The following is an 18,696-nucleotide window of genomic DNA, read 5'->3' as shown; positions in this document are numbered from 1 at the left end:
GTCATGCACGAAGTAGACGTCCTAACCAATTTGCCAAAGCTATAGTTTGTTAACAAGAAAATTGTGGCGTGGTTGAAAAATGAGTTTTAATGACTCCAATCTAAGTGTATGTAAACTTCCGACTTCAACTGTACTTTGAAGAACTACTAAAAAAGGGATTTTGTCAGACAGCATAGGCAGCAGTTCTATAGAGATGATTACTTGGAATTAAATAATATAATCAAACAAAACAAATGTAATATACACCAACTGAAATATTTTATTAAAGTAAAGTAATGTGAATAACTGATGGTTGTTAAGTGATAAACAGTAATGGACAGTCACTACTATCCTGGGACTTTTATTAATTGTTTTATTCTGTGTTGTTACAGCATTCAACCCACATAATGCATAGTGCGCATTTGTTTAAAATATTGAAAATTGTGATTTGTTTTTTTATAATCGAACCGATTTCAAAAAGCACTAATCGCACAGCACTACAGTGTACAATAGTGTCCAAGGGAGTAGGGGTTGATTTGGGATTAGGGAACTGAGTGCCCTCGGTACAGAGCTGGTGAGAACTTGTGCCCTTACTTGGGTAAAGGATCTTGGTGTTGAGCATCGGCATGTTCTCGCGACTTCCTGTCTGGGTGGGAAGTAACGCAGAACTGCCCAGTGACAGACTTCCTTTGCTGATGAGCTTCTCACAAGGAGTCTTGGACACTACAGGATGAAACAAAGACACAGAAAGACATGAGACACTGGGATCTTGATTAAAGGCCCACTCCTTAAATTTGAAAAACAACGCACATTTATAAGTGATAATCTTCAATACTAAATTGGCACGCATCTTTAATTAAAATCATCCATTTCGTCTGGGCCGTGTTCATTAGGGCATGCAATGAAAAACAATTTAAAAGGTGATCCTTCCCTGGTTCGGACTGTTTTCTTATGTTTGGTACCAAATGAACACGACCCAGGTTAGGAGACTCAGGGTTCAATGACTAACCTCTGCGGACTGGATGGCTCCTGGTGCTGTTACAGGCGTTCCCGCTGTAGGACAACTGCAGAGACAGCTTGTCCTGCTCTTCCTCCTCCTCCTCCTCCACCCCCAGAGCAAACACCTCCTGAGTCTGTGCATTCTGCTCGTCCACCGCTGATAGAAGAATGGAGAGAAAGACGGTTCAGCAACAAGAGCAGGTATGTTGAAAAAGTAGAGGTAAAACCGCTCTCTTTTGGCTGAGTATAGATAGCAACTATATTATATTGGGGTCGGGGTACGTCCATTCCATTTCGCGTCACTCAATTCAGGAAGTTAACTGAAATTCCTATTCCAATAACTATCATACGGGCGGCAAGCCTGATCTGAGACTGGCCACAAGATTGCCCAGGAGTCCTGCTCTACTGTTGCAATGCTTATGGCATTGAAGTTTTCGTCTGTCCTCTGTTTTTATGTAACATATGAAACATCAAGTATGCCAAGTCGGTCAGTGTAGTCTACTATGTTTTTTATTTATTGTTTTTTTACCACATCAGACAAAAACTTCCCTTACAGGACAAATAAGCTTACTGTAAATCTAATTCCAATATTCAGAATTGCTTTTCACGGAAGTCTGAATTGGAATTTCAGTTTACTTCCTGAATTGACCCATACCAATTAGAACAGAAGTAGCGGTAGGAAGATAACATCTCACCTTTCTCAGTGTGCTCGATTATCTGCCTGATGGCTTTCTTCAGGCTGTTGGCTCTCAGCATCAGCTGTTCCCTGGGTTTAAAGATGGCCGTCAGGGGCCTGGGGGAGCACGGGATGGCGGCAGGTGCGGGTGACGATGGCACCAGAACCCCCTCGCCCTCCTCCTGCTCCTCAGCGATGGTGGGGGGGGGCATCATAGTACATGCCTGCGCCTCCTCGTTGAGCGTCTTCAGCAGCGAGTCCAGCTTTTCCTTCAGAACCCCACACTGCAACCAACCGACCAATCAACACGGATCTGATTCACTGGATTAGTGCAAACATGGCTGGAGGGAGTTTCCACCATATTTCCTATACCAGCCATTTACATAAAATCAGTGAAGGGATGTCAGCAAGGTGAGATAATTGGTACAAAGCCATGGTTCCTCAAAGCTTACCTTCTTGGCCATAGCCTCTGACTCCTCGGAGCTCTCCTTGTTCTTCTCGTAGGCCTTCCCCACTCGAGCCACAAAGTCCTTCACTGTCTCACACAGTACCCTACGAACATGCACAACACACGCACAACACAGTCAGGGCAACGGAAACCTACACCTAAAGAAACGGTATGGACTGAGCAGGCAGACAGACTGATTGAAGCGACAAACATACTTAGCTGAGGAGATGACCACTGAGTGCTGATCTGAAGTCAAGATCTTGGACAGGTGGGCTGCCACAGAGTCTTCGTAGGTCAGAATCTGTTGCACCTGTGGCACAGGTAACAATCAAGGTCAAAAACAGGCTAGTCTTCAGGAAATGTGTCTTGAACTGCAGAGCATCACCACCTATAGTGCAACATACAGTGCATTTGGAAATTATTCAGACCCCTTGACTTTTCCACATTTTGTTACGTTATAGATTATTCTAAAATTGATTCAATCGTTTTTTCCCCCCATCAATCTACACATAATGCCCCAAAATGACAAAGCAAAAACAGGTTTTAATACATTTTTGCAATTATAATTATTTAAAAAAATGGAAATATCACATTTACATAAGTTTTCAGACCCTTTACTCAGTCCTTTATTGAAGCACCGTCGGCAGCAATTACAGCCTCAAGTCTTTTTGGGTATGACAGATATGGCAGCTCTGCATCTAGCTCCTAAGCAACTTTGCAGTATTTAGTTTTTCTGTGTTATTTGTTACATAATTAGGCCAGAAATGTTTTTGTGTTATTACATACAGACGGAAAGAACTTTTGGATTTCAGAGCGGCGGTAACTCACCAGGAATACGACTTTCCCGAATTGGAGCTTTGTTCATACCCCCCAGGGCAATTTAACTTATTCTAGAGGCAAAACACCGGCGGTGGAGAAGAGGTATTCGGAGTGGACTTCTAGTCTGACTCAGGAGGCGTGGACACCATCCACCGCTTCCGAGTAGATTGCTCGCTAATGTTCAGTCTTTGGATAACAAAGTAGATGAGCTCAGGGCGATCATCTCCTTCCAGAGAGACATCAAGGATTGTAACATACTCTGTTTGACGGAAACATGGCTCTCTCGGGATATAATGTCCCCGGCCATACAGACAGCTGGGTTCTCAGTACCACGCGCAGACAGGAATAAAGAACTCTCCGGGAAGAAGAAAGGCATGGGTGTATGTTTCATGATTAACTACTCATGGTGTGATTGTGATAACATACAGAAACGTACAGTCCTTTTGTTCACCCGACCTAGAACACCTCACACTCAAATGCCGACCGTATTACCTCCCAAGAGAATTCTCTTCGGTTATAGTTACAGCCGTGTATATTCCCCTTCAAGCCGATACCACAATGGCTCTCATAGAACTACACTGAACTTTATGCAAACTGGAAACCAGATATCCTGAGGCCACATTTATTGTAGCTGGGGATTTAAAAAATGCAAATTTGAGGAAAATACTACCAAAGTTGTACCAATACATTGGACCACTGCTACTCAACTTTTCGAAAATGCCTACAAGGCCATTCCCCGCCCTTCCTTCGGCAAATCTGATCACGACTCCATTTTACTCCTCCCTTTCTACAGGCAGAAACTCAAACAGGAAGTACCCGTGCTATGGTCTATTCAACGCTGGTGTGACCAATCGGATTCCATGCTTTAGCCTCTCAGAATAACATTGACGAATACAGAGTTCATCAGGAAGTGTATAGGAGATGGTGTACCCACTGTGACTATGAAAACCTACCCAAACCAGAAACAGTGGATAGATGGCAGCATTCGCGCAAAACTGAAAGTGCGAACCACCGCATTTAACCGTGGCAAGGTGACTGGGAATATTGCCAAATACAAACAGTGTAGTTATTCCCTCCGTAAGGAAATCAAACAGGCATAACGTCAGTAGAGACAAAGTGGAGCCACAATTCAACGCCTCAAACACGAGACGTATGTGGCCGGGTCGACAGACAATCACGGACTACAAATGGAAAACCAGCCACGTCGGGGACACCGACGTCTTGCTTCCGAACAAGCTAAACACCTTCTTCACCCGCTTTGAGGATAACACAGTTCCACCGACGCAGCACGCTACCAAGGACTGTGGGCTCTCCTTCTCTGTGGCCGACGTAAGACATTTAAGAGTGTTAACCCACGCAAGGCTGCCGGCCCAGACGGCCGTCAGAGCATGCGCAGACCAGCTGGCTGGAGTGTTCACAGACATATATTAAATCTGTCCCTATCCCAGTCTGCTGTCCCCACTTGCTTCAAGATGTCCATCATTGTTCCTGTACCCAAGAAAGCATAGGTAACTGAACTAAATGACTATCACCCCGTAGCACTCAGTTCTGTCATCATGAAGTGCTTTGAGAGGCTAGTTAACTTCTTATGGCTGCAGGGCAGTATTGAGTAGCTTGGATGAAAGGTGCACAGAGGTGCCCAGAGTAAACGGCCTACTCCTCAGTCATAGTTGCTAATATTTGCATATTATTAGTAGTATTGGATAGAAAACACTCAAGTTTCTACAACTGTTTGAATTATGTCTGTGGGTATAACAGAACTCATATTGCAGGCAAAAACCTGAGAAGTTCCACTTCCTGTTTGAATTTTTTCTGAGGGTGGCAGATTTTCAACCAAGCTCTCGTTGAAATTTCAGCGAGATATGGATGAGTTTTCACTTCCTACGGCTTCCACTAGATGTCAACAGTCAATAGAACTTTGTCTGATGACTCTAATGTGAAGGGGGGCCGAAGGAGACAGGAATTAGTCACCACTGCCACGAGCTGACCATGCTTTGACCACGCGCATTCACGTGATAGGCGGCTCTGACCCATCTCTCAACTGAAGTCTATGTAATTCTCCGGTTGGAACGTTATTCAAGATGTATGTTAAACAGGTCAACATTCTCAAGGCCAGACGGATAACCAGGACGTGTACTCCGAGCACGCACTGACCAACTGGCAAGGGTCTTCACTGACATTTTCAATCTGTCCCTGGCAGAGTCTGTAATACATAAATGTTTCAAGCAGACCACCATAGTCTCTGTGCCCAAGAACACCAAGGTACCCTGCCTAAATGACTACCGACCCGTAGCACTCACGTCTGTAGCCATGAAGTGCTTTGAAAGGGCTGCTCATGGCTCACATCAACACCATCATCCCAGAAACCCTAGACCCACTCCAATTTGCACCAAGTCTAGGTCCAAAAGGCTTCTTAACAGCTTCTACCCCCAAGCCATGAGACTGCTGAACAGCTAATCAAAAGGCTACCCAGCTAATCAAAAGGCTACCTCAAAAGTCATCCAGGAGCATCCTATTAGCTCCGTTCTCCAGGGAAGGGGGAGACCGCTTTGAGGAGTGATCCCTACAGAGTACTGGCCAGTTGGCTGTGGAGAGCCGACGTGGCGGCGAAAAGTCCACCACATAAGAGCGGCGTCCAGCTACTGGGGTAGAAGAGAAAACGAAAGTAGGCGGGCGTGGATTCCCCAGTAGCTTGTGTAGGTTCGCTACTTGATTTCTAAGAGTAGCCACTTCGCCCCTGTAGTCTTCTGCAAGAAAACAGTTGCTTCATTGAAAGTCCGGGCGGTCCACATCGTCCCGGGAATAAAGCAAAAATAAACACAGCTCCTGCAAAGTTGAAAATGTTCAATAGGGACCTCTAGGCTAGCTGGCTGGGATAGCTGGGCTTCCGTGTCTCTCTCTTTACATGGAATTATCAATTAAGTGAACAAAAAGAACTCGCACAAATTGAAAAATCTGAAAAGCAGAAAGATGTGTCCTTCTTAAAATCCTCTCACAGCGGTGACCACAAAAGCAGCGTCTTTGCACGTACTGTTGGTAGCAGCATCGGCTGCTAGTTTGAAACTGATAGCTACCAGATAGGCTAGTAGCTAGCTTCTGTAAACAACTTCAGACTTTTTGGTCTGGCAGGATAGTACCGGTCACAGCAACTGAGACTAAACGAGTTGCGTGATCCAAACTCAAAAATTGTATAAATCAAACATTGCAAGGAAACACTCACAACTTTACAAAAACAATAAACCAAGGTCTCTCGTTCAGCATTCAACATACCATGTGACCAGACATCGCTCTCCAAGGTTACATTGCGGCGGCCACGGGGATGGCACACCAGTATCACCAGTAGTACATTTACCGTTAATTTGCAATATTTGTAATCTACAATGTTTGTTTGGTTACTATAATTTGGGACCCGTTTCAGGAAACTAGGCGTATGTCGTGGGTCACAATTTCACACAAGAGCCATTTGAACGTAATCTTTTTTTATTTTTTATTGTTGCCAGCAGCACAGTTACAGTCACCAACACTCTGGATAACATGAAAACAGCCTAACCAGCTCTGCTAAGGTGAGTAAAATGAGTGGGGTGTTCTCTCATTTGTGCCTGGAAGTAGCTAGCAAGCTAGCCAATGTAAGCCAGTTAGAGTGCTTGACTGCCGTTGTGAGATCAGAACGCTCGGATCAACCCTACTCATCGGCCAGAGCATGTGAAATCCATAAATTAGGGCCGTATGATTTTTATTTATTTAAATTGACTGATTTCCTCATATGAACTGTAACTCAGTAAAATCAATGAAAGTGTTGCATGTTGCGTTTATATTTTTGTTCAGTATATTAATATTGTTTTGTTTGGAGCACTCCTCTCAATGTTGAGTAAGGACGCAAACCTGATTACGCATAGAAGTAGGCCTAGGCCACCTGGCATGCACACAAATTTGGGGAGCTGATAGTATTTCTGATTGTCTTAACTCACCACCACCAATGAGCTGTGGAGCTTCTTAAAGTAAACAAGTCTGTTTCTACATACATTGACAATGACAATAGTTCCTCAATGTAGCCTAGATCTTTCCAGCTGTCTCCCTTTGGATAACCTCTGATAACCTGCAATGTCATGCTCTGATTCGGTAGAAACGTCATAAAACACACCTACCTGATTACTTCTTATCCCTTGCACAAATAAATAGCCTACAGCTGTGTGGGAAACTGATATTTTATACAATGTTGCAAGTTTGTTAGCAAGCTTCAGGCTAGACCAAGTTGATACAATGTTTCAAATTCCTTGCAGACGTGTGTGATTTATTTTTATTCTGATATTTTCTACCTGCAGAATGCAATGTTTTTATTTGTTGGCTTTATGTAGGCTATTTTTTACATAGTTGGTTATAAGTTATTTTTAGATTTGTATAATTTCCATTTAGATATCATTTTTATTAACCATATGACAATGATTTTGAGATACGAAGACTTTATTATAAAATAAATGAAACTGTTCCACGAAAATTTGCATTTGAAAATCATAACTGGCATGCAGATCGGTAGAAATGTTTTTCATATGCACATTTTCGTGGAACAGTTATTTTAATTGGCACTCCAAATGGAAAAGGTTGCTGACCACTGGTGTAGCTTTTTACCAGCAACTTCGGGAGCGTAGTGGCAGAATCTGCGACGGTCAGCAGGACGAGATGGTTCGGGAAGAGGTTTTTTTCTTCTGTTATGCTATCTTGATCTCTGGCTCCCCCTTGAGTCATTTGTTTGTCTTCAGTGCGCTTAAAGCATCAGACAAGCTCAGTAGCCTACATACTGTATATCTGAAGACTCCATCCATAAATGGAATGTAACTGCAATTGTACTCGAATTCAGCTAAAACTTTCACGATGTGTAGAACAGGAATTTATGTCATTGCCAGGTACCTCAGAGTCATCGCTGCAATCCTCTGTCACCGTAGAGCTGGAATGTTGCCGTGGGAACTTTGTCTCATACACCATAATACTCCACCTGGACAAAAAATAAAAACAATGGATAATTTAGGGGCTGCTTCTTTTTTTCCCTGACAAGAAGAAACTCCTGGACTAATGATAACTGGCTTAAAAGCTACAATATGTAAATTTCTGTGCAACCTGACCAAATTTACATAGAAATCTAAGTTATAAATCTGTCTCATTCTTATTCTCATTGATATTTCACAGCGGTTTAGATGGTACAATGACTCTCTACACAATCAATGCTTGTTTCGTCACAAACTGAAATTAGGCCAACTGTTAGAATTTTAACAACCAGAAAATGGTGGAGCGATTTCTGCAAATGGTTCCTTTAAATGGTACCTTTTTAACAGTTATTTACATGCTCTTCCTCCCTCTTCATCCCTCTCACACCTGTCAAGCATCTTGGTGAATATTTCCCTCATCCCGTTCTCCTCCCTCTCTCCTCCTCCCTCCCTCCCTAAGTCTCTCTCTCTTTCCCTCCTCCTCCTCCTCCTCCCTCCCTCCCTCCATCCCTCTCTCACCTACATGTCGAGCATCTTGGTGCTGGTTCTCTACAGCTTCTCCCCCCTCTACCTCCTCCCTCCCTCCCTCCTCATTCCTCCCATCCTCTCTCTCTCCTCCCTCCCATCCTCTCTCTCTCCTCCTCCCTCCCTCTCCTACATCCCTCTCCTACCTGTCAAGCATCTTGGTGCTGGCCCTCTCAAGCTTCTCCAGTATTTGAGGCAGCTGTGCGTCATCGTCACAGGCCGAGCCCCAGCCCAGGACGCGGGCGAGGTCATTTCCTGTCCCCAGGGGCAGAACACCCAGCTGGCACTGCAACACAACAAGTTATTTATCCAGTTACAACTGACCCCCGTTACATTTAACCCCGTTGTCCCCCATTTAATCCCAATTCAGAAAACACAAATATAGCTCACATATCAAATCTTTGATTAGTAACTCCTACCATTTTGTTTTGGTCATAGAAATGCATATTGATGGTTATATTTATACAAAACAAAGATTTTACTGAGTTACAGTTCATATAAAACAAATCAGGCCCTAATCTATAGTTTTCACATGACTGGGCAGGGGTGCAGTCATGGGTGGGCCTCTCCAAGGCCCACTCAGAATTCGTTATTTTCCACAAAAGGGCTTTATTACAGACATAAATACTCCTCAGCAACCCCCCTCAGACGATCCTGCAGGTAAAGAAGCCGGATGTGGAGGTCCTGGTCTGGCGTGGTTACACGTGGTCTGCAGTTGTCAGGCCGGTTGTACGTACTGCCAAATTCTCTAAAATTACGTTGGAAGCAGCTTATGGTAGAGAAATTAACATTCAATTATCTGGAAACAGCTCTGGTGGGCATTCCTGCAGTCAGCATGCCAATTTCTCACCCCCTTAAAACTTGAGACATCTGTGGCATTGTGTTGTGTGAACCTCAAGAGTTTCACTGCACCCTGAGCTCCTGACAGACACAGCTGTAGGTTATTTATTTGCACAAGGGATAGGCATATTTTATGATGTTTCCACCGGATCAAAGCATGACATTTGTTTTCCCTTTTACACCGAGTTGTTATCAAAACGGAGAGAGCTGGAAAGATTTTTCAAATTGACAATACTTCCTCAATGTAGTCTTTCTCGATGTATGTAGAAACAGACTTTGTTTACTTGCTGTTTGGAGGTGAAGACAAAATTACTTTAAGAAGCTACACAGCTCATTAGTGGTGGTGAGTTAAGGCAATCAATAATACTATCAGATCCCCAAATGGGCACATTTATAAGCCTACATTTAATCGCAGGCCAGGTAGCCTAGGCCTACTTCTATGCATAATCAGGTTCGCGTCCTTACTCAACATTGACAGGTGCACTCCAAACAAAACCCAATTAATATACTGAACAAAAATATAACATGCAACAATTTCATTGATTTGACTGAGTTACAGTTCATATTAGAAAATGCATCAATGCACCTGTGTAATGATCATGCTGTTTAATCAGCTTCTTGACCTGTCAGGTGGATGGATTATCTTGGCTAAGGAGAAATGCTCACTAACATGGATGTAAACACATTTTTGTACAACCTTTTAGCGAAATAAGCTTTTTGTGCATATACAACATTTCTGGGATTTTTTATTTCAGCTCTTGAAACCTGGGACCAACAGATTACATGTTGCGTTTATTTTTGTTCAGTGTAGTATTTGTTGAGGCATGATCTATTGAATGGTGAAATTACCTACTTATTCATTGACAAACTATTCTGTTTTGATGGATTCAGATTGTTCAGTCACATGTATTATATGCTCTAGGGTGTTGCAGATGTCCTCTTCTCATTAAACAACAAATTATACTGCTTTGATAAGAGTTTTTTTGTGATAGGTATTTTAAGTTGATGGTGATTAGTGTATTTCGAAAGAGAAATATGTTGTTTTGGCAAACGCACTTCAGTTTAGTGGGATGTGGTAACTGTTTTGCAAATGAGAACCCTATTTCGAGAAAAGTGTTCAAGCTATCGAAAATAACAAATATTATGTGAACAGAGCCCGGAAAGCCAGGACTGTGTGTACCTCACGACCAGCAGAGGGCAGTGGTGGTCTGTCTGTTTCTCTGTCTATCTATCTAATAGAGGTAGTGTTATAAAATGGTAGCTTTCTTACTAGATTGTTAAAAGAGGGACAAGGGAAACATGAGAGTGGCTGACTGGCACAGTAGCCAAAGCTGCCTGCTAGGCTCAGGGATTGCTGAGGGATGATGGGAAAGTAGCCAAAGCTCTTTCTCAATTCATATTTTCCCAATTCCTCTCCTCCTTCCCAAAACCCATTAGATGAGAAAGTCTGATGTCCAAGAACATGAGAAATAGAGGAAACACAAATTGAGAAAGAGCCCAAGAGTCAGTTGGTGTAGCCCAACTGATGGAAGCTGATTTTCAGCTCATTGCAGATGGAGAGGGGGCGGGATGAACTTGCTTGTTTGTGGAGCGTCAGAGTGTCGATCTCAGAGAGGACCCAGCCCACGCTGCCGTCACCCCCACACACCAGGATCCGGAACGTGTCGAACTTCTGGAAGAGCCGTAAACTAGGACACACAGAAGAGAGCCCCCTAAGACAAGCAGCAAATACACACAGTGCTGTCGGAAACACACACAGCCATGTCAGAAGCATGCATGCACGCACACACACAGGGCAGACTCACCCAAGGTGCGGCCCACCGTTCATGAGGTCAAAGACTTGGGCAGGGTTGAGCAGCTGTTTAAAGCGGCGCAGAAACTTGATGCCCTGGTTGTCTCCACTCTTACTGTTGACAAACACCAGGAGAGGGCTGGTGCAGGAAGGCGGGCAGGTGGCCTTCCAGAACCCTGAGGACCAATGACAGGCAGATGATGAACAATGAGAACCAATGACAGGCAGATGAGGACCAATGACTGGCAGATGAGGACCAATGACAGGCAGATGAGGACTAATGACAGGCAGATGAGGACCAATGACAGGCACATAGAGGGCCACAGACAGGAACAGCCCCAAACCCCCATATTCAGGAGGATAAACAAGGTCCGGAGTCGGGCGCTTTAACCTCTATACCAGACTCTGGCACACAACTGAACTTCTAGGGTTGGTTTCCCGGACACAGATTCATGGAGAATCTCCATTGAGCATGCGTTTTAGTGTCTGGGAAACCAGCCCCTAATATCTAATAAGAAAGAGCATCTTTTTTATCGTTTTGCTACGCTAACTTTACAAAATGTCCAGGTTTAGCAAAAAAAAGGTTGAACAATTCGAATTTTCGTGCTTTCTGATTCCTGGAGTCTTCCAACCGGGATTTCTGGAAAACCTGGGAATTTTTGGAAAGTTTAGCATTTTGCAAACCTATAGGCCTAATGAACACTACCCTGGCCTATCACGCTGACATCCCTATATGTCCTGTTCACCCACAAAGACAGGTGTAAAGTGAAGTTGCCCCTGATCTTGGGTCAGTTTCCCCAATAACGGTTAAGGTTAGCATTGGGAGAGGGAAAGCTGATCCTAGATCTGTACCTAGGGGAAACTTGGCCCCGGAGAGGAAGTGAGGCGCAGAACTCACCGTCGGAGTCGATGCTGTTGAGGGCTGTGGGGGGGATGACTGAAACCTTACACTGCCCCAAGGGACACTTAGTGGACAGCTGCTCCTTACACAGCGTGTGCACCTGGACATCGACACACACACACTTTATTTTTAGTCACACTACACAGAGCATTACGGCAAGTATGTACAGTCAACAACCTGATAAGTACAATGGCCTTGTGACTGTTGTGAATACGTCATAAGTCAGTGCATGCAGAAAAAAAAGTGCATTAGTACTGTATTGTGGCATAGTAGTAATGCAGTTTGCACTTAACCCAAAGAAGCACCACCCAAATATGCACGCACGCACACGCATGCAGACTCACCATGGCCTTGCACCAGAGGCAGCGCCAATCCTGCAGTCGGAGCACACTGCCACACGTCTTGTCACACACTGTACACTTAGCACTGACCGGCAGGTTGCCCTCCAGCCACTGGTGAGGCATAGAGATCTACATTGAGGGAGAAGTCACTGTTATTATTCAGTAAGTATTTATTTATGCATATTATATAATACATAATATATATTGTTTGACATATTTGATATATGCTTTTGCATAACGTACAATGATGTTTAATAAACCGGCAACACTGCACTTCTCTCTAGCCGGGGTACAGGGGACATCTCTAGCCTTATTTTTGAGGAGTTCTCACACAGCTCCGGGGGGTGAAGTTTCCCCTAGGTACAGATCTAGGTTCAGCTTCCCCTCCCCCAATCCTAACCTCAACCATTAGTGGGGAAAATGCTAAACTGACCCCTTACTCACTCACCCCATCCTCATCTTCGATGATGTCCTTCCCAATGGAGGCCAGAGTAGTCCACTTGCAGTTGTTGGTCGCTCGGACAGCACAACGTTTGTGGGCCTTGAACTTACACACTGTGAGAAGGAGAAACGCATCAGATTGACAAACACATGCACAGCCAAAGAGCCAGACACACAGATGCACATTCACACCCTGTGACGCAGCATTCCACCAGTCTCTCTTTCGTGTGCACGGTCTCGCGCATGGTGTCTCCATTCGCGTTCCAATCTTCCAGACAAGTCAGTTAACATTACACAATACCCAAGATCCATGACAATCATATCAGATCGAACCCGTGGATCCGGACCCGCTCGGGTCGGATTGGGTCTCAGGTATTCAGGTACAGGTGGATCCGTGAAGATCCTTTAGCTGGCATATAGCCAGGGCAGTGTGTATGTGTACAGAGAGGTACGTACCTTCACAGGACAGTCCGTGCGAGGTGACTCCGGACAGGGCCTCGCGGCACACGTTGCAGTAGGTGGGCCGGGCATGGGAGCAGGCGTACCAGTTATGCATCCCAGAGAAGTGATCCATGCTATACTGGGTGGACTGGGAGGGGAACAGAGGAGACGAGAGAGGGGAAAATAAGCCCTAAATCGTCCCCGTTAATAACCACTACTCATTTCAGGATTTCTTCATCCTGTTATGCATCCCAAATGGCACCCTATACAGAGCCCTATGGGCCCTGGTCAAAAGTAGTGCACTTTATAGGAAATAGGGTCCCATTTTGGATGCAGGCCTGATCCTGGGGACCCACAGAGGATAGGATTTCTGTTCATCTTCTTTACCCACCACTAATAGGCTACACTTGATTCAACTAATCAAAGGCTTCAGAAGTTGAAATCAGGTGTGTTAGTGTTGGGCTATAACAAAAACGTGCACCCCTGTCAGACCAACAGGATCAGGGTCAAGAAACCCAGTGCAGACATTAGCGTAGATATCGTTATTGCCTTGCTAATAAATGTATACGGCGAAACTACAGTGTTCCTTTAAAAGTTGCGTCGTACTGCAGCACAGCTTGCGGGCTGCCACAGAATTCTATGGCACGTTATTTAAGTGTCAGCCATTGTTGCCATTAATGCTAGTTAGTGCTAGTTTGACCACCAGAGGGCATCTTTGAGAAGCATTTGACTGTTTTCAATATTGGCTGTACTAGAGAATTTAAAACCTTTTTTTTGTAAAGACATAGTATATGGGATTGATTTTAAGAAATGTAGCTTAATTAATTTGATTAATATTATTCCAAGAAAAATGAAACGCTCAGGGTTTCAGTTAGGAAAATATGGAGCTGTACAACGTGACCGGTCGGGAGTAGGCTACTAAGTGACTGCGAGTGAAGAGCAAAATAATCATAACATTTCCACACCCTAATTTTAGGCTAACCAATACCCAAAGGAGATTCAGTGAAAATAACAATCTCATTGATTTATCAAGACCAGTCCATTCTTGTCTCAAAGCAGCGCAAAACGGTGCTGAAATAGTTGACCACACTCGGGTAGGCAATTGCTTCAAATCCTATTATAACAATTGGATGACTTTATTGCCTACTTTATTGCAATACTTCTGTCATTCAGTGACATTTATTCCCATAGTAATTCGTTATGTATCCATCCAGATGTGGTTAGAAAACAATGCGTTTGGTGGACTCGGTAAGTCTATTGTCCTGCTGCTAGCCTATCAAGGCTGGATGGATTCTTTTGTATTCTTAAAAGAACTCCAGCACAGAGAAGAGAAAGGACCCTTGAATAATTAAACATGTCAGTAAAATACTGTTAGACTTGGGGATTATGGTCACGGACAGTGCTATTCCCCCGTGTTACACCGAACTCGAAAGCCCAGGAAAATGAACAGTTACAGTAGGCTACAATACAGTAAAGTAGGCCGAATAATGCTAAAAATAATGCTGAAATAAATTGACTGCTGGTCTTTACTGTATGCTGTACATTTTTACATCAAATTACATTTCCAGCGAGACTATTCAAGCCATTGACTCACTGATGATTGAAGATGATGAGCGATTGGCAAAGGCAATCTGGAATCTGCTGGCATCACGGCACAACATCAACATCGCTCTAATCACAGTCGGAAGACAGTTGAAGAAACTTGAGTGGACTTATGGAAAGGCACTGTAGATCTAATTCAATTTAGAGGATTGGAGGATTCTAAATTAATATTTAAGGGGCATTTTTCATTATGGCAAAACTGGTGTGTGATATTGACTTAGAAATGTAAAACCTTACAGAGAATATCTAAGAGGCTTTTATATAATTATAATGCAGGGTTAATAATAATAATAATCGTTGGATAACAGATCGGCTCTCGGGAACTCATTAACTCATTCGCTTCGATCTTCAATATAATCATTAATTCAGAAGGTTAAACCCATAGGCCTGCAGTAGGTTATAATAATCTTCCTTCTGGGAATGTTAAAAAGTCAAAAAGTTATGGGTGGAGTTACAATTTTGGCTATCAGAAGTATTAAAATCAACCAATGTCAGCCTTTAAATGCTTTATTATCCAAATGTGTAAAGTGCGTGTGGGCGACAGAGAGAATGCATTTGACTGTTTTTAATATTGACCATCAACCAAAAACACAGCATCTAACGTGGTAGAAATATGTTACTGAATTCTTTTTTTTTTTTTACTATTTCAAAATGGATGTTTATTAGGCTACTGTGCAGTGTCTTTAAATACAATGCTCCCCTTACCCTCCTTCCCTACCCTCCTTGGCAAGAGTCTTTTGTCCTGCTAATAGCCCATCATGGGTGGATGGCTTCTTTTGTAGTCCAATCTATTGACTGAATGTATTAATTACAGTAATTTACCATTCTCATAGTGGAAACGTTATTTGCAGAGTTCACAATCTCATTTTCAAGTCCTCTGGTGGTTACAGTCCTAACCCTGGAACGGGTAGCACCATAGAAAAAAGCTGGCTTGATGAAAACTATGTCCATTTAATCTGTTCTCTTTGGTCGCAATGTCATTTATTTTTATTTTTAGATAAACAGCTTGTTTTTTTATGGTAACTGTGTTAAGGGTGGAGTTTGGGGCGGGGTGAGGAGTACTGGAAAGGTGTGACTCCAGCTTACAATAGGCCATAAGTATACAGATCGCTGATTGTCCTCACTTTGACTATGCTACAACAATGACCAGGATCTCTATTCCTTTAAGTGAGCAGATTAGGGCTTTTAAGAGGAACGGGAAATTGCGTGTCAATTCATAAACCATGTGCCATGGAATCGGTACATCAAAAATCTCTTCCCAACTATTTTGCAAATTATAAATGGCACAGCTGTCAATGTTTTGGTCCTGGTCCGACCAATCTGATTCCACGCTTCAAGATTGCTTCGATCACATGGATTGGGATATGTTCCGCATTGCGTCAAACAACAACATTGTCGAATACGCTGATTCGGTGAGTGAATTTATTAGCAAGTGCATCGGCGATGTCGTACCCACAGCAACTATTAAAACATTCCCAAAACAGAAACCGTGGATTGATGGCAGCATTCGCGCGAACCACTGCTTTTAACCAGGGCAAGGTGACCGGAAACATGACCGAATACAAACAGTGTAGCCATTCCCTCCGCAAGACAATCAAACAAGCTAAGCGTCAGTATAGAGACAAAGTAGAGTCGCAATTCAACGGCTCAGACACAAGAGGTATGTGGCAGGGTCTACAGTCAATCACAGATTACAAAAAGAAAACCAGCCCCGCCGCGGACCAGGTTGTCTTGCTCCCAGACAGACTAAACAACTTCTTTGCTCGCTTTGAGGACAATACAGTGCCACTGACACGGCCCACTACCAAAACCTGCGGACTCTCCTTCACTGCAGCCGACGTGAGTAAAACATTTAAACGTGTTAACCCTCGCAAGGCTGCAGGCCCAGACGGCATCCCCAGCCGCATCCTCAGAGCATGCGCAGACCAGCTGGCTGGTGTGTTTACGGACATATTCAATCAATCCTTATCCCAGTCTGCTGTTCCCACATTCTTCAAGAGGGCCACCATTGTTCCTGTTCCCAAGAAAGCTAAGGTAACTGAGCTAAACGACTACAGCCCCGTAGCACTCACTTCCGTCATCATGAAGTGCTTTGAGAGACTAGTCAAGGACCATATCACCGAAACACCCTACCTGACACCCTAGACCCACTCCAATTTGCTTACCGCCCCAATAGGTCCACAGACGACGCAATCACAACCACACTGCACTAACCCATCTGGACAAGAGGAATACCTATGTGAGAATGCTGTTCATCAACTACAACTCAGCATTTAACACCATAGTACCCTCCAAACTCGTCATCAAGCTCGAGATCCTGGGTCTCGACCCCGCCCTGTGCAACTGGGTCCTGGACTTCCTGACGGGCCGCCCCCAGGTGGTGAGGGTAGGTAACAACATCTCCACCCCGCTGATCCTCAACACTGGGGCCCCACAGGGGTGCGTTCTGAGCCCTCTCCTGTACTCCCTGTTCACCCACGACTGCGTGGCCATGCACGCCTCCAACTCAATCATCAAGTTTGCAGACGACACTACAGTGGTAGGCTTGATTACCAACAATGACGAGACGGCCTACAGGGAGGTGGTGAGGGCCCTCGGAGTGTGGTGTCAGGAAAATAACCTCACACTCAACGTCAACAAAACAAAGGAGATGATCGTAGACTTCAGGAAACAGCAGAGGGAGCCCCCCCCCCCTATCCACATCGACGGGAGAGTAGTGGAGAGGGTAGTAAGTTTTAAGTTCCTCGGCGTACACATCACGGACAAACTGAATTGGTCCACCCACACAGACAACGTGGTGAAGAAGGCACAGCAGCTCAATCGAGAGCATCCTGTCGGGCTGCATCACCGTCTGGTACGGCAACTGCTCCGCCCACAACTGTAAGGCTCTCCAGAAGGTAGTGAGGTCTGCACAACGCATCACCAGGGGCAAACTACCTGCCCTCCAGGACACCTACACCACCCGATGTCACAGGAATGCCATAAAGATCATCAAGTACAACAACCACCCGAGCCACTGCCTGTTCACCCCGCTATCATCCAGAAGGCGAGGTCAGTACAGGTGCATCAAAGCAGGGACCGAGAGACTGAAAAACAGCTTCTATCAGACTGTTAAACAGCCACAAAATAGACAGCTATTTTCCTGTCCATGGTAGCAATATCTAACTATTTTTGACAACTTTCTATTAAATGTACTGGAGTGAGATCATTTCTTTCTTTCGGATATGTATACCGAGTACGTCCACATCCCCGTCAGTCCACTTTATTGGTAAATTACACGCTAATGGAAAAGTTGTATTTTTTTGTGATCCAATACGTTATATAGTAAGTCTAAAAAAAAATCTATAAATAAAGCCAGTTTGTTATTTAGAATTATTTATTTCTGTTTTTAGAGGGAGAGAAACCAAAAGCCCCCAGTGCCTATTTTTCAAAAATCCACATGTCAATTGATATTCCCCCATTGTATTTACCCAAGTTCTCTCTTAACTACAGGACCACCGAAAGTTTGTTGTTGTTCCCTGATGCAGGACTCTAGAGCCAGAGAAGAGAGACTCTCAGACTGAAAACACCTCCATTAACTTACAAAAAGATAGTCCATTTGTGCCACAGTTTAGACTACCGATAGATTAGCATTCTAACTCGTCCTTGTGATAGGGTGGTGCAATGACAGAATGCCACCATCCACCACTAACGGTCGCGGCATGAGCTCAAAACTTTTAAAAGAAAGAACCACTGTAACCTACTAAGGTCAAATCGGAGCTATTACCATATTACTTATACCTGCCGTATGTATCCTTTCCCAGAAGACACATTTCAGTTGAATACATTCAGTTGGACAACTGACTAGGTACACCGCTTCTCCTTTCCTTCCACAGAAGTGTCTAGGCTAGGAGAGTAGAGTCCAGCATTCAAA

General features: G+C 44.1%; 1 protein-coding gene across 1 annotated transcript in view; it reads right to left on the bottom strand.

Moving 5' to 3' along the window:
* The window catches only part of LOC120028844 (diacylglycerol kinase delta-like), an 84,926-nt gene that overhangs the window by 29,386 nt on the left and 36,844 nt on the right, over positions 1-18,696 (bottom strand). Inside the window, exons 5-17 of the mRNA XM_038974089.1 lie at positions 13,197-13,329; positions 12,748-12,854; positions 12,303-12,428; positions 11,956-12,058; positions 11,071-11,233; positions 10,845-10,953; positions 8,572-8,711; positions 7,827-7,911; positions 2,318-2,412; positions 2,107-2,206; positions 1,674-1,938; positions 989-1,135; positions 574-702 (exon numbers count right to left, since the gene is read on the bottom strand). Of these exons, the coding sequence (XP_038830017.1) occupies positions 574-702; positions 989-1,135; positions 1,674-1,938; positions 2,107-2,206; positions 2,318-2,412; positions 7,827-7,911; positions 8,572-8,711; positions 10,845-10,953; positions 11,071-11,233; positions 11,956-12,058; positions 12,303-12,428; positions 12,748-12,854; positions 13,197-13,329 (1,702 nt within the window). The remainder of the gene's footprint in view (positions 1-573; positions 703-988; positions 1,136-1,673; positions 1,939-2,106; positions 2,207-2,317; positions 2,413-7,826; positions 7,912-8,571; positions 8,712-10,844; positions 10,954-11,070; positions 11,234-11,955; positions 12,059-12,302; positions 12,429-12,747; positions 12,855-13,196; positions 13,330-18,696) is intronic.

Source organism: Salvelinus namaycush, chromosome 34 (genome assembly GCF_016432855.1).
Source record: "Salvelinus namaycush isolate Seneca chromosome 34, SaNama_1.0, whole genome shotgun sequence".
Taxonomy (NCBI): Eukaryota; Metazoa; Chordata; class Actinopteri; order Salmoniformes; family Salmonidae; genus Salvelinus; species Salvelinus namaycush.
The sequence above is the reverse complement of the archived record's forward strand: the minus strand, read 5'-3'. Positions and strand labels throughout refer to the sequence as shown.